The sequence below is a fragment of the Echinococcus granulosus genome, assembly GCF_000524195.1.
Source record: "Echinococcus granulosus chromosome Unknown EG_S00005, whole genome shotgun sequence".
NCBI lineage: Eukaryota > Metazoa > Platyhelminthes > Cestoda > Cyclophyllidea > Taeniidae > Echinococcus > Echinococcus granulosus.
In genome coordinates this window covers 1,182,946-1,205,683 of record NW_020170385.1, presented here as the reverse complement: position 1 = coordinate 1,205,683, position 22,738 = coordinate 1,182,946, and the positions used below count along the sequence as shown (strand labels likewise).

The window sequence follows — 22,738 nt, the reverse complement described above, 5'->3', positions numbered from 1 at the left end:
GCTAGCCGGGGAGGTCTGCGCAACTTCATCGCTTAGGCTCAGTAACCCTGAGAACAGAGCAGGGTTTACCTGGGCCAGAATTAAGCAAGACACCTCAGAAATTGGCCGTAGAAAAGTAGTTGCACATATACATAGGTATCAAAATTAAAGAGACAATCCCAAAGCAGTGTTAGCGCAAGTGCAGCGTCAATGGTTAATTGAAGGCAAGAAGTAAAGCGGACTTGGTAGTAATCAGCGGTTCACCAGATAATACCTAGGTCTCTCCAGTGTATTTGTTAAACGTAATTTGTGCTGACTAAAGAAAGACGTTGAAATGCGCAAGTTTGGTGGGTAGGTGGCAAAAAAGAGGAAAATAGTGTACGTTTTGGAATAGCCAAGGTATTCACAGAGTTGTGGAATGGTTGTTCGTCTGTAGATCTCTGGACATCCCCTCTAGTTGAAGAAAACTTAGAAGTGCAAGAGCAGAAACTCCTAATACAAACGGGCCTTAATTATTGCTCTGTCTGGATTCCTTAACCTTTTTTTGGATTCTTTAGGGTGGAGTAAGCTTCAGGAAGCTCCACTAGATCATGCTTGTACGTTGAGGTCTGAAGTGTGGGCGCAGATATATCAGGCTTGGCTGGTCCGCTGGGGGTGGTGGGGTATTGCTTAGTCCGAGCTGATATGCCACCGATGGATGAGATGGGGTGATGCGAGCCCTGGACGGTTGTTTTTGAAATGGATGGGTCCGCCAGTCTCAGACGGCGGGCGGTGCGCTGCTGCTGTTGGATCCGGGCGGCCAAAGCCAATGAACGCGTCTCGCCCTTGAAAGTGGTGTTTTCCAAGCGTGGCGACGAGATTTCCACACGTACACCGCCTGATCCGGACCCGGATGTCAACGAACCCAGAGACGAGTTCTTTGATGTACCCGTCTCGCGCTCTGCCGCTTCCCATGCAGTCTCAAGATCTCTGAGACATTCATATTACAGGAAGTTTACTTCTTTCAGCTACTAACCCGTTATTTCATTCAATATTCACGAAAACATTTACCAGTCTTAACGCATGGTACGGGATCATTAAATACCCAAAAGTTATCGACGCTAACAATCTGTACATAATGTAAACTTTTCAGTATCTAGTATTATAAAGAAAATTTCCAGATTCCTGTTCACACAAATAATCGCATTGCTTAGGGACAATCCTTCAAGGTCGAAGACTTAAATGACTCCTGAATTCGTGTTGTAAATTTTATCACTATTAAGGCGGATTATGAAGTGAGAGACCAAGGTTGATTGGTCAAATGTTATGAGGCACTTTGTGCAACACGTCTGTGAGAAAAGCACATCTTTAGCTGTAATGTGTCAAGAAAAGTATCCACATCTTACCTTAAAAAGCCTGGCTTCTTACTACCCTTACTGAACTCCTGCATGAGCTCTCGACGAAAGGTCTCAGGTGAGAAACCATGTGGCTCATTTGTTGCCACTGGGTACGCGACCGCGTGTAAGGCGTTGCCGTTTAACTTCGCTGTGGTCGCCTTCCTAGAATGACCATTTCGCAGCGAGGAGTTTCCACTTGTCGTGAAAATGTGACCAACCTTGATCAAATCCTTGGAATCCGGTGGTCCAAACGCGACGATTATCGGAGGATCGTTATCAAAGTACGGCTTGCATTCACGACAGCATTGCCTGGTTGGTAAATGCGAACACGTTTAATATATTCTAGTATTACAGTCATTTAAGTAGCTTGATTACTGCTACGGAATGCAATACCATATAGAATTGAAGAACCCGCCCCAGTCGAACCGTTCTCCATAGGAGGAAGGTGGTGGTAGGGGCCCAGATTTAGGGAAAATGAGCCTTCGTTTTCGGCATCGGCATAGCAAGCAATACATGCACAGCAGGAATGCTGGGCATAGAACGAATACGATGAAGCATATGGCGAATATGAAGCCATATTCGTGCCACGCTAAAATATGAAGGATTGTAGAGAGAATACGTATCTATAGATCCAAGGTTGGAAGTCTTATCAAAGCTAAGCATTTATGCTTAAACGTTGCTATTCAATTAAGTAAACGCATACGTTTAATAACACCGGACTTTGTTCTACCTATTTAAAAGTTTTGAAATAAGACATTATGAACGCCATCCAGTTGGTGGAGCGAGAAAAGTTCAGCTTATCGTTCATCATCAGATGAAATCAAATTTGAATCAAGTCACGTGAATTTCGTCACCTGTTATTGTTTTAAATTCGGAAAAAGGTAGGAATATTGCTGACAAATAAGGAAGACACTTGATTTAGCGAACTATAAATATTTATTCCGGTAAATGCCTTCGTAATTGGTATTTCGATCATAACGTCAAATAGTTAGAGAAGTACAAGATTATTAAGTGGAAATGAGTGCAGGTGGAAACGGGAGAATCATCCATTGTAAGTATTGCGACCAAGGTATGATTTGACATTATTATCTATGGAGTGAAGAGGTGTAATATGTTACGGTTTTACGAGAGCAAACCAGTTAGTAATCTCGTTAGGCTCACTTCTGAAAAGGGATGAGGGTTTCAACGCACTCAACAATTTTCCTATGAGGACCTCTATTGATATTAATAAGAAGAGTATCATACACACATCTGCTTATCTAGACGAAATGGATATCACCAAGAAGTAAAGATGCACAAAATCTCCGGTCTAGCCAAATGATTACTTTCTCATCAAAGGTCCTCAATGCAAAAAATGGTAATCACCAGTCCTTTTCATCAAGGTGTCGTGGGAGACCGTCCGGGAAACTTACACCAAAGAAATTCAAAATACTAGAAGGTGAGGGAAGCTTCCCGCTCACAGCAAATAAAATGCACGTTTTCACTAATGCAGTAAGCACATGAGTACTTTTAGCACTCAACTCGTTACAAGATGCTTTATGGGACTACTCATATTTAGTAAGCATATTCACCTATGTCGACAACTCAGTAATTCAGACTATCCGCCGCATCCATGCCTGCACTACACACATGGAATGATGCGCATTCGACCACATGATGGGCGATCAGGTGCGAAACGCGCACTCATTTCACCCCTTCGCTAGGTCACAAAGCGCGAAAATACAGCAGTATACACATTTTTGTCAAAATCTCTACACCGTCACGGTCTCCAACGTTTGCCATACGCTACCGATCGAAGCAGCTCTGAATTGAGCAACGAATACGTATGACCATTTAACAAAAAACCTTTATTCGCATAACAATGGGGAAATAAATAAAACCTATACTAACAAAGCGATAATAAGGCGTTTCGTTACTTGCTCAGTTACTTCCTATGCGAGCAGGATTGCGTACAAACCTGTCAAATGCCACACCTATCTTCATCTGGTTTGTGTCAAGAAGCATTGTAGCATCTAAATGTTGATTGTTGTTTTGGCCGTCCCTATGATGCATCGCAACTTCCTTCTACCCTTTCAAAGTGTCAATGCAGAATATCTGTGAAGGGAAATTACAGTGGCACCATCAATTCCGGAAACCTTGTGATAAAATTATCACACTTAATGAAATACGGTTCTGCAAACGCCATCCCCACTTGATGTGGTGTCACTTGAGCTCTAAAGAGGTCACGTATAAGTGAAAGTTTTTTTAGGGGAACGAGAGGACTCCCAGGAGCGCGTTTCGACGACGAAAGGATGGTGTTACATAATGACTATATCCAAAGCTTATTATTAACAGTAAAGTACGGCTGTGAAGTGCGAAAAGACGGGTCTATACAAAAAAACCTACATGGCGGTGGGGGTCCGCTGTCGACCGAGCCCCCGTTTCCGCTCTCCGTGCAGTCTGGCGGAGCGTAGCCGATATTGCAGTGGCAGTGCCCTAGATTGTTGCACACCTACAGGCGGAAGAGGAAAGTGCATGCGATTCAATCTCGCAAAAGCGTGTAATGGTAAAAAGGTTAGATATCCCTACCCCATTGTAGTTGCAATTGCACATTTTTCGAAACGGGAGTTGATCTCGCCTGATGCAAGTTCCGTTGTAGCATAACTGTTTAGCAAATACGGATAATCGTAAGGCAAATTATGTAGTTACGTCAAAAGGGTATCGTAACACCGACTACTAATTTTATTGACTAGGTGGTAAACAAAGTAAACAAGGATGACCTAAGGGCGCCGTATAGGTCCCAAGTCCACAAAGGTGGCACAATTTCGCGTTAAACTTTTCACAAGTATCATAACACCCCCTACAGATTTGTATGTACCAGTAAGATCATGATAGAGTGGCACATATTCAATAATTCACCCATGCATAATCATTATGGCACAATTTTTGCCTTTCGGGTCAGTCAGTAATGGAAAATCTTGATTACATTTGTAACAATGAAGATATTTCATCAATAAAACTCAAACGAAATAGTAATACAGTGAAAAACGTTTGGAATGTGGTAATGCCTTCCCACCAAAACGTGATGTTTGAATGATTAATGGTGTTCAGCTGTGAATGTTGTGTTAATCACAAAACTGTGCAACAAGTTAGGGAACTAATAAAAAGTTACATTATGAAGCGCCGAAACTGGTAACTACTACGATGTGACAGTAAGCTCAGGCATGCAGGAAGAGAGACTCACCCCTCGCTGGCAGGGCGTTCCATCAGGAGTCATACCGGCATCTTGAGTGACGGAAGCGGCGTCGCCCCAACCCGGACCAAAGAAGCCCGTCTCGGGGGTGGTTTCAGAGTGCTGTAGGGGATCGGGAGGGTCGTACACCAACGCCACGCATGTTCTCTGGGAGTGCGGCTCCATACGAGGTTGCTGCTCCTGCCAACCGAGCAGCATCGCCTTCTCGTTTCGATGCGTGCACCACAGCCGACCACACTCCGCATCAGCCCTGTCAGGCGAAAGAAGGGCAGAAAATTTCATTAATGGTTAGAAACTGTTCCCCACTTAAAGATACTTTTGACTAAAATAACGCTCAAAACCTGGGTGAAAAGAGTTAAAGCATTGCTCCAGTTTAATGATACCAAGATAGGATCCTCTACAGCAAATTCCATTGTAATAATGCCAGGATAAACGGTTGATTTTGAAGAAAATAACGCACTCTCTTGATTCCAATAGGAACAATTGTAAGTTATCATTAAGGCGTACTATACCATACTGCGTAGCAAGTTTGAACGAGCGACTTTTATTCACTGAGAAATACAGGTTAGACGCTCTTCCAAAAGCAGAATTCTTTGGAAGTTATCCCAATCAAGTAAGAACAGCAGAAGAATCGAAATTGGCCTTTTATTCCCGTTGCCTAAATAAACTACTCCAACTTGAAGAGTAGTTCCACATTTGTTTTTGAATATGTTCGAGGCAGGGAAAATAATAACCCTGCTTGCCAAAAAAGATTTTTTCTGTGAGAGGCAAGAATTGCAGAGGGAATATGGTGAGAGATGGCAAAAGAAACTTGCCAATCACTGCAGGCCTTGGAGGGCCATTGATCCATTTCACGCCAGCGCTCGTCGCCTCTGGGTCTTAGACGTCCACAGTTGGCAACCTTGTCGACAGCGTGGTTATCATCCCGCATCATATTATAGGCGACGCAGCCCGGCCCCGCCGCCGTGCCCGTGGGACCCCACAGCACGCGGCACCACTCGTCCGGCGCATTGCATCCACCACGGATGCAGTGAGACTGAAAGACGAGAAAGCACACCAACTTATTCACCCATACGCACTGTTAAACCCAACTCTTTTCTCCCTTAATGGCGACATTTTCGATCATATCAAGAAAGAAAACCACTTCAATATACATTTTGAAAGTTTGAAGGCGTTAAAATACGTAACTTCTTGGCATATTCATGTAGCATTCGACAGCAAATATCACGAGGTCTTCAACTTGAATCATTTGTAGCAAAAAAATACTTAACTATTACCTACCCTAAACAGAAATGCTTAACAAAATTGCATCTATTTTGAGCATTCATTGTGGCACGTATATCTTTTTAATCCCCTGTTATTCGTTCTGCATGCTTTTGCCGTGATGTTCCACCGTATTACTTTTATACATTCATAAAAATGACTTTGAAATCAAATACAGTACCTACGGAAAGGTACAAAAGATGCTCACTTAGTAAAGCTGATGTCGCGCAGTTTAAAATACCGAATGTCGTAACGAGTCATAAGACTAGTGACTAAAGAAACATTTAATGGCGTAAAGCCTGTGACTGGATGGTGCCACGCCCTATAATACACATGGCCATAACATCCAAAATAAGACGCAATGCTAAAAGGTAGAGAACAGCCTAAGGAAACCCGTCTTAAGTGCTACTTACGTAACAATATTTACTTTTGAACGGTTTGACGTTCGAAAAATGCATAGTAGTGGTCGTTATTTTAGATGGAAAGATGAAATTTTAAACGGTGGCACTTAATTGTAAGAGATCATAAAGCGGTGAATGTTGTGGAGTTGGTCTTATTTAGTGGCACTTTATTCTGTGCAGATATTATGCAGAGAATACATTCTAATTAATGCTTTTTTGGTCTGCGTATGGATGAATTGGCCAACAAAGGATTATCTATCACTTTTGGATTGACTGCGACGTCATAGATAGATAGATACGATGAAGGACTGACCACCAAATGCAAATAAGGCCATCGGCTTAATGAAGCACTGAGAAAATTTTTTCTGGGTGGGAAGAAGGCAGATTCATTATGGTAGAAGCAAATTCGCCTTGACAAAAATGTCTCACAAAGCCAAGTATAGGTAGCGGGGGTAAGTCACCTTTGCGAAATTCGGTACCATAAAAAGCAAAATACGATCTCGAAGTCGCCAAAAAATAGTAATCCGCCTTCAAACAATAAAACCACTATTTTAATATATGTCGGGAAGCCAAACTCCCCATTCGCCTGGCGTTTAACTCTGAGCAAACAATGTATTCGGGACTTTTGAATAAACTTTGAATCCCCGTTCTATTGAGTTTTTACTAGATTCACAGGCAGATCAAAACAACAAAAGAAAACATTAAATCACAAATGCATCAAACAAATGCAATGATACATCCCATTGTTGAACAACCGTGTGTGATACCTAGCACTAAAAAACTTAACTCTTTGAAATCCAACATTTACGATGAACCAATATTTACGAAAATTCACGTTCGAAGTACCCCTAACTGTTGACAAATCCTTGGGTAGATTAACGAAACTAATGAGCTAAAAAGTCAAAATTTAATAACCGATTAAGCTGATTGATTAAAAGTAATCACCAAAAGAAGCATACTTTGTGTTAAAATCGTAGCCTATTTTGACAACCATTGGATCGCCATCTACATTTGGATCTGATAAATTCTCTATCAATGTGAAAATCGCGGATAATTACAAGTAAAACACTGAGAATTCACGCAATTCATCTACTCGAACCTTCACCGAAAATCACAAGGAAAAGTGGGGAGATATGCGTACCCACCAGCATCAAACTTTAAGTACGTAGAATAAATTGATTTATTCGATCTGGTATAGTATCATTTGCAGGGCGGCTGGGCGCACTTATCCGCAAAAGGTATAGAGCTACCACAGTAATCCAAACTTCAGTAAAATGGCATTAAAAGTCAGGCCATTATTGCTTTGGCTTGCGTACTTTATGCAGACAAAGTTAGACAGCAACCCCTTGAGCACTGTTAGGCTGGCATTGCGTGATCGTCTGCCTTAAGGGTAACTGCACTTTGACCTCACCTTATAGCCCTCCTTTGTGTAGCAGACTTCACCGTCAGTTTTAAATACATCAGCAGGGCACCACTCCGACCCCCCATCGCAGTACTCAGGAAGGTCACAAGAGTTACCCGCCTCACGGCACACGGATCCGCTCTGTTTGAGTTTGCAAATGGTATGGGATGGGTCTCCAAAGGCTGACTGGATGTCACAGCAGGGCCCAGTTGCACATTCCGCTCCGGCGAGCAGACTACAGGTCTTCACATCGCAGCACGCTTGCACTTCCTTTGGACAGGTGTCTCTGTAAAGCGTTTTTTTAATGAGGGGTTTCATTTAAGATAGCTTAACCCAACCCTACCGTTATTGATACCTTTTTAACTTGGATAAGCTGAGGATAGCACCATCAACATCGGATCGAGATATTAAAACACGGCTTCTGCTGCATACTTGCAAAAATAAACCATTTTCAATGCGTACTTTGGCACTGGGGTAAATTGAAGAAAATAAATTATTTCTAGACGGTGAACAGGTACATATTTTTAAAGTGGAAATAACGAGATAAACATGCGCGTGATAACACGAAACAAAGCGGTTCGAATCTGACGTCTCATGGCGTAAAATGCAAGCCCTTCCAAAAGAATGATAGAAAAATAGAAGGACATAGAAACGAATTTAGGATAACACTTCATTGCTAGAAGTGAAATGAATAACACGTCAACTTTCTGATTAAATGAATGTGTACAAATAAGTTACATGTTGATCAATTGCTCGTAGGTGAGGTTGTAAACCAAATCTTGAGTGACTTACAGTTTACGCTAATATGCGTTTTCGTTGGGCTGCAAAGGCCAAAAACTCCGAACATGCATCAAAATAGAGCCCAAATTACGTTAGATGTAAAATTCCAGGATTAATCAATAGAATTTGAGTAGTCCTGGCAAAATTCACCTTCAATAACATGCTGAAGAATACCTCCAGGACTAAAATTGAGTGGTAGATGTGGAAGGTGAAGTATGTTACGCATCTCAATAGACTGATCGGTGTTTCTGAAAAAAAATAAACAGCAGACACCAACTTCTGGACTGTTTAGCTTTCGACACAAAATGGCGCGGCGTAAAAAAGGAGAACCCATTCCCAATAAATCCAATATAATGCAACAATAAATAGGTTGCCGACTCATTTTCACCAACACACGCTAATGACTAAAACTGTGATACTAACCCTCATCAGTACGGTGGCTGAGTTAAAAAGTAAGACAAAAAACAAGCCACGGACAGGCCTTGTCCCCAACACTTCGTTGTCTACGTCTCTTGATGAGCCACAAATGGGTGTGTATAAGTGAATTACCGGAAAAAAACTATCAAATTATCGACCTTGAGGGAATGACCTTAAACCTTATTATCTAAAGTACATACTGCCGTCTTGAAACGCCGAGTCATGTAAACCAAGACCTTCTTGACCTGATACTACCCGCGAGCGCAAACACGACGGAGTCCTAAACATGCTCTTAAAACAACGCAGTAATTGTATTCAGCAGAAACGGCTAGTGAGATTCTCTGCACATTGAGTGGGTGGGATATCACCAAACCGACTGAAGGCCATTTGGGAGCGTATCCTTGTATCAGGTGCCGTGCATTTGTCATTTTATGAAGCTTTAAAAAGGAATTTTAGAACTAAAACCCATAAAAGACTTCCTAAACACACTAAAAGTAGTGAAAACTCCCCAAAACCACTCCACTCGCGGCCGAGTAAATGTACTTATTGTCAAAAATACAAGGCAGCCTGTCATTTAGGTTTGTGTGGTTGGTTAGTCAGTGTTGCAGTGGCCATGCCAAACATCTGTTTCAGCTACAGAGCTACAGGGTCGCGCTCAAACCAAAGGAGTGTAATGGAAGTTAAGACTTTCTCCAACAAACCATCCTTAATAAAATTGAAGTGGCACATACTTGCTGCACTGCAAATATACGTGTGTGTATACATGGAGCAGCGTTGGAGGAATTACAGGACCTGCTGCAAGAAACAGTGGAGTAACAATAAAAAAATGGAAAAGGTTGTGAAATAACTATTAGTAATTTCATGACATGTTCACAAAAATAATTTTCCCGCCCATAGTCCTTTTCATCACAAAAACACTTATGTTTTTTTTCGTTTTTAATGTCTAAATATTTGTCGCTTGTATTAGGAAATTAACAAAGCGTTGTACTTCTCATTAGGTCAATTAACATAACTAAAGGTATCCTGAATTATTCAAGATAGCAAATAACTTTATTTTATTCTTAAATTGCTCTTCAAAGGAGTTTCCTCAAAAATCTTCATTGAATTCCCAAAACATGCACCAAGGAAATCTTGGAAACATCTTTAGCAGCAACAGCAAATTTAATCTTTTCGAACCAGTCGATTCAACACACAACGACGAAGTGAAAATATCACATCCAATCATGGAAGAGCTTAAGAAATTGTAGTTCAATACTTTTTTCAAAACTCAACACTGCTATCATTACAGCCTTGGGGAAAGCTAACATTTTTAACGCATTTTTATAGAACAAAAGAATATTCTGGCTGAATACCCGGAGAAAGCACCTAACATTGCTTAACTGATGATGGAGGGATTAATTAAAAAAGAGCAAATTACACTATAGTGGAATTATAACGATTCCTTGCTAAAGCCTCTTGATCAAGGCAGGTATCTGGTAGAGGGCACAACAGTGTGATGCCTCACTTGCATGCCCCATGATGACTGCAGCCATAAATTCCGCCACTGTCAGTGAGGACATAAACTGTGACTCAATTGTTTAACGAGGGGGCGCATTGAGACAACTACCAAACACAGAATTCAACCTCAAGAATAACAAAAATCTCCATTCTGTTAATAAGCGGTGTGTTAAAATCTTCCAATGCGTAAATATTGGTTTGTAGTTAGTGCTTTTAATAACAGGATCTTGTGTCTCAACCTAAGGACAGATTTTTTGCATTACTAGATGTCATGACATAATAGCTCTTTGCTATTCAAAGCAATTCGAGTCAAAAAGTTTACGTTTAGTAGAATTTCCTATGAACCACCGAATGTAAACAGAACTATTCACAGAGTAGACCTAAATGCTTCGTTTAAAAGAGCCGTTGCAAAGTGTTTGAGGAACGTGGGAAAACGAATGACATGGTTCATCAACGTTTTCTTTTGTTGTAAGTTACTATCTTGAACAAAACACCCCAACACATCCGCTTTGCGATGACTACATATATTTGTTTCCATAAGCACATTTCCCTATCCTGGTCGTAGAACTTATCAAACCTCCAAGCCGATCTAGGTGGGTAGCAAAGATAGTGTTAGGTGGCCGGTCATGGATGAAAATGATCATCTGAGTTACTCCACACCTTAAGCCGAGTTTCAATATGAACTGGCGGCAATTTCGGAGCGAATAGCGGACTAAAAACCATTTAATGAACAAAATATTGTTAACCACAATGAAGATGTATAAAGGCTCATAGACTGGACAAACATTAAGTTAAGTAATTTTTATACATGCAACTTACGCAGTTCCGCAGTCACATTCCTCACCAGGATCCAGTTTTCCATTTCCACAGAGAGACCTCTTGAGAGATGTGGGGGTTGATTGAAATAGTTCCGGAGTACCTCGGCGAGTGTTCATTGCGGTGTAGGTATGGATAACACTAGGTCCATTGACCTCGAGCAGTCGAGTTTGTCGTGGTAAGAGGCTGGTGTGTGAATGTACTGGAACGTCGTGGAGACACGCACCCATTCCGTAGTGTAGCAAGTTGGGCATATCGCGGATAGAGCAGGGGGACCATTCCGTTGTGGCTGTTCCAAATCTATATTTTGGACAAGAAAACAAAACTCTTTAAAGACGTCAGTACACTTTCCACCGCCTGTCCCAAAGTGGAATCTATACACTAAGCAAACATGTTGTACGACTGAAACTCCTAAATGCTATACGAATGGAAGCTTTTCATTCGTGTACATAAAAGAATAGACCATCAAAAGTTACGAGTCAATGTGAGTAAAGTAGTTCCAGCTATTCAGAAAATTCAAGCATTCCGAAAAAAATCAGGAAATTTCAGCGTCATTGTCAGTCTTGCCATTTGGCAAAGCCAGAACGCGGAATACGAGCATCGGTTAAGAAAGATCTGATAATATCCGATAATTTTTACACGCTGCAATGAACTTTATGCGCGATATAATTTAATGGGATCGGCATTCCAATTTTAGGTTAGGGCCAATCAAATGCAAAAAGCAAAGACATCCTATGCAAACGATTTGTATTAATACAATAATAATCAATAATAGGTGAAAGGCTATCGATTTGGGTCTGAATGGCAAACTTACTCAACGCCGGTAGCCATGATGCAGCCCTGACACTCGCAATTCTCGGTGTCGTGTCGGAGGCCGAAATTGTGACCCAACTCATGGGCCGCGGTCCGAGCGGTCTCGTTTACCTCCATGTATTGGGAATCCTTAAGGGAAATCACATGAAAGCGTTGTGCTTTTCATCACATGAAAATGCTCCAGATTCAGTCCGAAAGTCCAACCCATTGATTGAGATGTTGGACTACTGTAGCGGATCTGGTGGTCACACACTTCAGTGTTGTGGTTAGATTGTCACTAACACTACCCAACCGTACTGTACGATGAAGATTAGGTAAGGTAACTAAATGATACCCAATTTCCCCATTCACAATAAAATTCGACAAACATCCATTCAAAAGGCGGTTGCAGATTAAGTAAATTACTTCAGGAGTGTGACCTTACTTAACCCTAGATCAATATTTAACCTTTAAATACGGCATATGAAAGCAATGAGATGTTACTACTTCAAAAGTAATGTTAATATTATCTAGAAATCCGCACGTCGTAAGTTGACGAAACGTGAAATTGAGTTCCAGCAAATCAGCTACTACAATCGTAAATAGTATCCAGGCCATCTCCTGTATTGCATAAGGTAGTCAAGACCGCATCATTGTAAGTGAAAGTAATATGTTAAGACAACCTTTCAGCTGAAGTAATGATGATGGTGAAAAATAACGGGGAACGGAGATAACGATGCGTACGATGACTGAATACTTTAGTCACCTCTTACACTGTGGATGGGGTTACATACAGCTGATCTATGAAGATGCGTGGAACACCCTGACGAATAAAGTGCATGCTTGATTATTTATGCCCCGCTTGTACTTAAAAGGTGCGCAATGGCAGGGTTCCCGTTACATTACATTTAGTCGTTTCTCTGCCCCCCGCCAACGCGTCAGAGCCGACTTTTTTTAGGTGTTAGCAACATCGAAAAGTAGGAAAAGAAAAGGAATCATTTGCGCGTGGTGTTTAGTTTAGCAAGTAAATAACGCAACTCACATAAACACGGTGATAAGGTCATGGCGCCAACCCATTCAGCTTGATGCATAATCCACTAAAAACTGAACTAAGTGGGAGAGAGGGGGGGGAGGGTGTAAACTTACACGGACGAATGAGACACACGACGAGTGTTTGCACATGACCTCCCGGTTAGCCCGACCACGAGTGTTTGAAGCTTGATCAGTGTCTCCGCTAGAAGAAGAAGACATATTTTTGGAGAAGAATAAACTGAGCTGGTAGAGCTAGAGAAATGGAACCCCAAATAAACCAATAAAACCATGAGAATTTCTTCATCAAGCGTTGTTAGACAAATGGTACAGTCAAAGCTTTTGTAAATATAACTTAGGCCAAATGACTGTGTTTTGAGTGGGAAGGATACTAATGCTAAATTGTAAAACAATAAACTGGAGTTCGCGTAATATGTCTAGTTCACCTCACAAAAGTGATCCAATTGCTGACATCTCAATAAAAATTGCATGCATGTTTTAAAAAGCTCTTCTCCTTATCCGTTTTGCAATGCGACTTTTAATCAATTCCCTAATCTCTTGTTAAGAAACAACTAAAGACTGTTTTAATATGCGAGTTATTGCCTGAATTAAAATTTCAAAAAAACCTAAAGAATTGGACTAATCTAAACTAAATTGTGTTTCTACGAGTTGGCGCTACGTTTATACTACTCGAAGCTGATCAAACGAAATGCCATGCAACCCTTGATAATTTAAAGCACGTGAATTTTCAAGCGCTTAAAATGGTGTTGAGTTTTATGGAGCGACAAAAATCTGGATGGATTGAAATCCTGTTAAGATGGGAGAGAGTGTACTTACAGAAGGGCAAACAAGCAGTCGTGTCGAACATTCACCTCTGTACGCTTGAAACTGGCAAGTGTTTTCAAAAAGTGCTCTTCTGCCTCAAGATTCACACGATTTTTTTCCCAAATCTCTAGACCCACTATGATGAGCTGAACATTGAATTGAGCAAACAACTGAAATTAAATGAAGGTGTTTTTCATACAAATTTATCAATCCTCCAATGAAACAGCAGCAACTTTTGTAAATCAAATCAAAACCACTTTTATTTGTCAAATATTATACTGCAAACCTCAGTTTCCATTGTTAAATATACTGCAAATGCCGCAATTACAGGCACACAGCTCTTAGATCTCATGCCAATCTCTACCGCACCTGATTGATTGTGAAAGCAATCGCAGCCTCCAGACCTGAAGGAAGGCCAATTAACTACTTCCATTGACAAAGTAGACTTCAAAGTGAAGTCAGTTCATCATACATTATATCAAACGGTAACGTTACGCATAACTGAATAATGGACTTACTCCATTTACAGCCTGGAAGATACTGTTGACGCGAGTTACGATCTGTACAACATCGTGAGAGAAAGAGCTCACCTACGAAGGCAGGATAAAACATTCTAATGCAAAGGAGACTAAGGCATATTTATGCGAAATTATGCTAATTTCCGTAGGCATAATTAGTCATGTTGACTGCATGACGTTAAAAGTAATGTACGCAGTTAATAAACAGGGCTAACTACAGAAAGTGGATCACCATTACCACAAGCAAAAAATTGCTTAGAATAGGAGATTCAGCCAACATAGTCCACCACCTATCAACTTTATTTATAGCAAAATAACCGAAGAATATCCATTCAAGCCTTGCAAACAAATCGTGACGTTTTCAACGACTGTCATCGGCACCAAGGACTAACGTACGTTAAATTGCCTGCTTTTGTTCGCAAATTCTGTTCAATTTATGCCAGTTGACCTAATGATACGTAAAGTATGAAAAGTAGCGAAAAGCGTTTTATCAGCAACGCGTCTCAGTAACGCAATGTTTAAAGATAAGAGGTAATCTGTCCTGACTGCCAGTACGCCATTCACACAGAGGCTTTGAACAACTGTTGGCTCTCAAGTCTAAAAGTGATTCAAGTCCTGCTTATCCCCCGAAGTTTGCGAGCGTTGATGTAATTTTTCAGCATAAATTATCCAAGAAACGCATAATTCTGAGTAAATTTGACACTGTAGAACTATGCTTTTGATAGAGAAGCCGTCAACTGTGAATGTGATAAAAAGGAAGGGGAAGCTGATTATTGAGATGTTTAGCATCATTATATCCCGCCAAACGCTTAAATCGCAAGGAACAATTTTGGGCACAATGATTTGCTTACACGGGATCACCAGTAGAAAACAACTCCAATCGAGTGAGATATCTAGCCATACTATTTAACCAAAAAAACAAGCACGCTTCTTAAAGCAAAGAATTCACCTCTGGCCTACTGTTTCTTCACGAAATGGATATCGCGAACAACGTCTTCGATCCGTCAATATCGAAGGATAAGACAATTAACACAATCTCAGTATACGGAGAAATACTTCTGAAGTGGGGAAATGAACATTGACTGGTAGATATCTTCGATTTTGAACACACAAAACGCACTGATTTGATAGCAATCTGATTTACTTTTTCTGAAAACATGGAAAATTACTGGAAGTTTTGTTCCAGGCAGTGATCCAACAGAAAAAGTGACTTTGATCCATCAGGTTTCTTCAAAAATATCGTGGTGGAAAACTCTAATAGATATTCATAGCAATGAACTTCGATGTAAAATGATAAAACCTCAGAAGCCTACCAACTACACCAAAATAACATGGGCGTTTTCGAGAATTACGAAAACAGGAATAAATTATATGGTCCACAGCTAGTCAACTTAGCCTATTAAGGCAGGCAAGGGCAGACAACAGACTGACTCATTTCAAATGGCGTATGGAATCCTTGCAATGCGTTATTGCTAAAGTCTCCCAGCCCAAACTAAACGAATTTTCATTGTCGTAAATAGGAATGATTAAACTTGTTTATTTTTAAGATATGGCCTTTAGATACAACAAAGCACAGAATCAGTTGCAGCATAACGACAATTTCGGCGGTGGCGGCCGGCCCGGCACCACCAATCACCCAGGTCTGGTAATTTCCAAGACGCGTGTATCCGGGTCTATTGGCCTAGGAAATGGATTCAAGCTACTACCATGAAGAAAAATCGGTTTATTTTAAAACTAGTAGGCAGATAACTATTGTTACATAAGTTAAATACAAAACTAATATCCAAATTGAAGTGGGCGCCCCTCTGTAGAGCTCCAAAATCCGTCCGAGTGACTAAAGTCAATTAGATTGCTAGCTAAAAATCCCAAATGGCTTTATCATTAAGATTAACGCCTCTGAGATCGAAGTACTTTCACCCCAGCTAAACCTCACCTGCGCCATCTGAACGTTCAAAGCTTATGCTATTTCCTTCAAATATCCAATCTAGCTTCCACTATGGATCTAATGTTGGAAAGAGTGTTAATACGTTTTGAACTCCTCATACAATGAGGTATAATAACCGCCTCGCCAAAGTATTTGATAGTTTGAGCACAAATAAATAGCGTGAGCTGACGAAATGTTTTTTGCGAGTCAATAGGCAGGAAAATCCTTAAAATTTCACGTCCCAGGAAAAGACGTACTCCGTTATGAGTTAACAAAATATTACTTAGTCTTACGAAAGATTAAGAAAAAGATGATTGGACAGAATGCCTTTATCAATAACGATACGCCTTTGAAGTCACTGTGTGATTAATTGAATTGTACTCGAATTAGGTTGACCCTTTTAGCATTCAAAGCACTGACGCGAGCGCCCAACTTTAAAAGCCATCTGGAACAGACTGAGGCCTTTCTTCAGCAGTCCACTTTAAAAGAAACGAATAAACTGCACAAAATGTGCAATGATAACGCGTCGTATGACTTAGATTGAGGGAAAGCACTAAAGTGGCACACCCCTCTGATGAATAGGCGTGACGGCTATGAAAAAAAACCCGAGGCTAGCTCTACCAATCGCGTCGTCGGCTAACGCAATAAAGAGGCGCGCTAATGGCTACTCATGCCAACCAGTGACACATGGCCGACAAAATGTCACCGCCCTGCAAGAACACACCAAAACAGAATTGAGGAGCATTCATTGCTCACAGGCGAGGAAGTGTTGGTGCTACAGTGACCAGCAAAAAAAGGCTAGAAAACCTCGTGTTGCCGGTGTGTAAGGGTGTTTGTGGGTGCGTATGTGCATGCATGGCCAGGGTCACCTAAGGACACTTACAAATTTTTCGTCGACTACAACGTAGAGTTCCACAATGTAGGGCCCTTCCCCGCCAGGACGATGAAACACTTGAACAGGGTGGAGGATCTAGGATAAGAAAGGAGTTCGCTAATGCTACAGGTATCCTGGACTTGGGTGGACGTGCGCACGTAAGTAAAGTTACCTTCTGTACTTGAAGGTTACGGAAATGGAGGAAAATCCCCGAATTTCAACACGCACATGCACAAGTTATGGTGTCAATACACGCGACTCACACATTTTCAAAAAAAGCTCTTCATTAGGAGTGGATGGGATAGTTTGGGTGACCACCAAAAGCGAAGTAAAATTTAGATGGAAGCCCCAAAGAAATTGTTAACACTTTCTTGATAGACTAATGCCTGTTTAATCTACCACAGAACGACCCAGGTAAACTTCATTTAATAGAGGACATGTCAGTAATACAATATGGTCGAGGAATGAAGTTCCAGAGACAAGGCGACATCAGCTATCTTGAAGGCAACTTCCCGGTACTGGATTCCATTCGCATGAACCATGTACATTTCAGCGATGGGAGATATCGCGTACAGATCTAAAACTCCAATTGCTAAATAGCATTGCAATATTTTTCAAGCCTAATCTCATTGCATATGCCCCATATTCCACTAAACCATGCCTAGCGAGGGCGGCTGCCTGGCGCATCTCACCGTCCACAGATACTTATTCTGGTGGTAATTAGTACTACTGCTGATATGACCTCAAATTTCAAGTTATTACTGGTGTGTTCGGAAGATCACGTAACTCCATGGTCCATATTATGTACACACCCAGCCATTGATTTATCAAGGTAGGAACGGCATCTTTAGAATCCTACTCAAACTCAATTTCCCGGAAAATGAAGAACTTTTCAACAATCCATGTTTATCAAAATATAAGCCAAATCTCATGAGCATAGAATGCTTTTCATCTTATAGAATTTGACGATGTTGGCTGGAATGCAAAAAAGTACGGATAAGTGAACAATGGCTCATGACAATTAAATTGACTTATTCTTTGTTAGCACTGGTCGCCTTACAATAAATTAGGCCGCAAACGCTTTTTATAAAAGGCGGTTACTAAGATTACTACTTCTAATTGCCGAAATGACAAGTTTTATAACATAAAATAACCATGAAGTTTAAGAAGGGGTTAGCGCATTATGAGCAGTCACTGGTGCTAGTCAACTTGAAGTTCTCGAATTTTGTTACCAAAGGCTTAGTAGGAGCGATCGGTGCATAAGTCTGTGATATTTAAGTAAATATAAGATGATGGATTTGATCACTATGGGAAGGTTAGAAAAGTGCGCAGATAGTAGCAAGTGACCTAAATTCTTAGTAGGGCGAGCAATTAGTCCACGCGCTTTAATCGGTGGTACTTATCAAAGGTATTTGCCCTCTTCAAAGTCAAGTCACGCTAATGCTCCAAGATTGTCTGTGAAAATGCGAGTCGATTTTTTATGCAAAAGGCACAGGTGTCTCACAAACATGGCAAAAATACTTGTCCAGGAGTTTTTGGGCCCTGAAAAACAATTTTTCACTAAATGGAAAATTAACGTGACACATGTGCATGCATACGCCAAATAAACCATATGTCGTTAGCATCTGCAACTGCGGGCAAGTCCCACGAAATACTACACTAATCGCACTAGGTAGGAAAACTATGACTAAAAACGTGCTTATGCAAGACAGACAATAGTTGGCATTAAATAATTTACATTAGGTTGCAGATATCATACCTTGCCCCATCAGAGGCTGACCTGAACAGTACAATTCTTTTGACAGAGCAATCGACGATTCAAGAAAATAAATTCTAAATTAGTGCTCTATTTATGAGAGTTGATAGAGTTCACTAAGAAAATTCCAGTGGTAAGCAAACAATATTTGATCGAATATGCTTAAAACATTTCATTTCTGCGGATAGATATACGGTTACATACTCCTTACCCGTACAAGGAGTGGAGTGAAATTACTTTCTAACACTGCCACAGTCATAAGGAGAGAATGGGAATGAGATTTAGATGAATGGACAGGCCACTACGATAGCAAATTACCAACCTGCGTAAGTTCTGACGTAAGATAAATTGTGTGGGGAGATGACTAAGTCTTTGCTATGAACATTGCCAATGTAAGAGGGCTGTTCGCTACATGCGAAAAAAGACTGCTCCTTAAATTACACACGAGGATATGAAGACCCGCAAAACGTGTGGTTAGGAGCCTAACAGCTGGGGGTATCATCCAAGTACGATAAGATGTTCCAAATATTAGTAAAGATCTTCCTTACAACAGGTTCTAAATGGGAGGCGATTAAATAGAGTAAGACTAGGATCTTGATATTTAGAAAGACCAAACATGCAAATTTGGTCGTAATTCGGCCGTAAAATGCCACAAGATTTCCGCACCTTGTAGGTGATATAAACGCAAAAGCATAAGAAATCGCAAGAATGCGATTAACTTACTTTATTCGCAGCGGTGATGTTTCGAAATACTACCCTTGGTGATTGCTCTGAAATTGCAAATTAAAAAATGTGCAAATGGTGAATATGGAACAAATGAATTGAAAGGAACACGCCAGAATTTTCGGCTACCTGACCGCATATATCGAAGCTCTTTTGAAAGCATAAGCAGAGAACTGGACACTAGACAAATGAACGCAAATCACGTGGGGAATGTACGCCAGCCACCTCAGAAACGCATACCGATAGTTTGAATAATTCATTCAAATAGAGCTTTTCGAACGATTTGTCATCGAACTTTCAGTATCCATGTATACATTACTCCAGTAGTTGGATTTAGTGAGTGTAAGCTACATGTAAAAAATAAGTGGATACAAATGCTGTAATTCGACCCACACAATGATATTTGCAAGCAAGCCCAAAAAAGCGGGCATCTGGTAGAAATAGGATTTGGAGCCAATGACAGTGCACAGAGATATCATGAAATATAGGCTAAAGGGTCGTAGTAAATATTCTCATAGTAAAAATATGCGCCCTGTAAACAATGAATATGCTTTGAGTACAAGGCGAGCCAGAATCAATCCAACAAAACAAACTCGAGTACGACATGAAACATTGAAACATGAAGGAACTAGAAAAATTGCCATTTTAAAAGTGTAATCCATCTAATGGACTCATAAATCATACAGAAGTCTTGTCATTAGTAATCTTGAATTGCTCCTAGGATTTACAATTCAGTTAGAGCAATTTCGTGGTTCTCTACGTGAAAGACTGCATTTTTTTCAGCTAGATCCAGTCACCAAGCAAAACATTATAATGAGAATACAAGCAAGGAAAAGTGCTACTTTCACGAGGTTTATAGAATGAGAAATTAAGTTCTCAAACGTCAGATCGGTCATATATGCAGAGCCTCATGTCCGAGCGGTGTAAAGAGAGTTTAACGGATGGAAAATGAAAATCAGATTTCAGTAGAGCAAAATCGCAAGTCCTGTTTGCATTGACAATATGCGACTTACTGTTGCAATCTCTAGGATGACTAAGCACGAAAATTCCTATCAAATGAAAAGTCTGAACCACTCTTCGTCTCTAAAGCTTTATTGGTGGCGTGCAACTACCACGCGGTAATACCATACTCCGTAGTAAACATGAGGGGCGGTCAAAGAGGATTCTACAAGAATTTCGAGATAGCCTAGCATTCGTGTAGATGACTTATATGTTCGATTTATCCTAAACATACTCGAAAAAGATCTCAGATTTCATCAGATTGCGCCATTTGGGGAAGGGGTGAAAAACTACTATCAAAGCTTGCTGATAAAACTGCAAACGCCAAATATCACGGAATGAATTAACTGAGAATTGCACTCTTAATAAACAGTCCAAAGCCGATTAAGTCGAAAGCGTAAGCCAATATAAGCATTCATATTATTCATGCAAAGTAGGGGCAGTGAGTCAGAACGGGGAAAAGTTGCAAGAATCAATTAACAAGATACAGATATTTTTAGAATAATTAACCATTTTAAAAAAGGCGAAGGACGTGCCCGCATCAAGGGATGGAAGTGGACGAAAAAACAACGGTCTCTGTAAATAAATTTGCCTAAGGCTGCAATTGAGCTCCACTTAACAACTGCTGTTACCTCGTAAGATATTTGCGATTAGAAATTAACAAGCTTGACAATATGGCCACTCATGAGATAACGCTAACTTCTAATTTGATCTGTGTGAATAAGATGTGCAGTGGCTTGATCACAGGTGTTTTAGCACAGTGTACTAGATAAATCAAAATGAAGACACTTTAGAAACTACGCGCTGTACTGCTGGGGTTATTATTTGCATTAATCCCTTGGGCAGACGAAGATATTACTTAAGTTGTGCGTCTGTGACATTACAATTCAGTGAATCAATGTGCAATAAAAGCGCAAAGTGTTATAGAAAGGTGGTAGAAATTTGAAGATAAGTAATAGAAACATACCCGATAATCAATAACAGAGTTCCTAGCACATCTGTACATTTTCAGACAGGTTTAAGGCTCACTTTGATGTAGTGGATACATTAAAATTCAACACATCACAAAAGTGCAGAGCAGAGAAAAAACTCACCAATCCTCCGACTTTTAGGTTTATTCCGCCGTTTCAGTCGATTGACTTGTTGTTCCCGTGAAAATAACATGGCAGATTCCAGGCGTGCCATTGGCGCATAATGATGCGTGAGATTAGTAAACCTTAAACAAAATGAAAGTGGGATAAGTTCGAAGCAAATAGTTAAAAGCTGGACCAGTCAAGTCAGCATACTGGGAAAAAACCTTTTGGAACCAACGGAAAATGACAAGTGTTTTAATCAAGACATGCTTGACTTATTTCGGATGGAGTACTGATAATATAACAGCATGACTAGTGAGATCAAGTTTGATAAATACCGTAAAAATTCCCCTGATTTTCAGTGGGAAGGCGCATTACTGAAAACCTCCGATTTCCTCTTTCCTATGGTCTAACGCAGATAATTGTCACAAGCATCTGCATTGCTATAATTTAACAGGAAGCTACCAATCACCCATGAGTCACAATTTACCCTGTTTAAAAAATGCCATGAAAAAAGCCAGATCCCGATTGAGCATAGTGATATACCACAAAAGGTGGGAAATATATGCGAATAAGTTTACCTAACGCGTAAAAAGTATCTACACAAAAAATTTAGCGTCTTACCTAGGATAGAAAAAATATGCGGCGCAGCAGTGCACCAGTAAACTATTAGGTAAGGCAGTATCACTACAACATCTGCATCTGAAAACACTTATGCGATTTTGAGCATACCATTGCCTTGAAATGCAAAAAAATTTTCACAACAGAATTAAAACGTACGCATTGGATGAGTGGGGCCTCTGCAAATATGCAAATAGAGGAGGACTCCGATTACCCTAAATTCAAATGGGGGCCTATTAGGAATCACTCAAAAATTTATCAACTCAAAGGCAGTCAAGGCTACCAGGTTCGATGTAAAACACGAAAAACATTTATATGGATACCATCTTAGCAGAAAATGTAGCACTTGGATTCATTTGCTCCTTTGACGTGCACCCTGGTATAATGTTTGGCATATTTCAAAAGTCCGCATTCTCGAACGCGAATGTGATCAAATAGGAA

General features: G+C 40.5%; 1 protein-coding gene across 1 annotated transcript; it reads right to left on the bottom strand. All coding sequences in view use genetic code 11, as the record gives it.

The window, feature by feature from the left end:
- Positions 1-512: 512 nt before the first annotated feature.
- On the bottom strand, positions 513-22,460 carry EGR_01384 (Disintegrin and metalloproteinase domain-containing protein 26A; the record flags this gene model as incomplete). Its single annotated transcript, XM_024490633.1, has 17 exons — positions 513-948; positions 1,365-1,664; positions 1,749-1,944; positions 3,741-3,846; positions 4,579-4,824; positions 5,399-5,623; positions 7,663-7,939; positions 11,167-11,463; positions 11,978-12,105; positions 13,102-13,189; positions 13,822-13,979; positions 14,328-14,399; positions 15,892-16,008; positions 17,135-17,221; positions 19,605-19,651; positions 21,698-21,819; positions 22,453-22,460. The coding sequence occupies 17 exons, from the start codon at positions 22,458-22,460 to the stop codon at positions 513-515; spliced, it is 2,910 nt and encodes a 969-aa protein (XP_024354957.1).
- Positions 22,461-22,738: the final 278 nt, after the last annotated feature.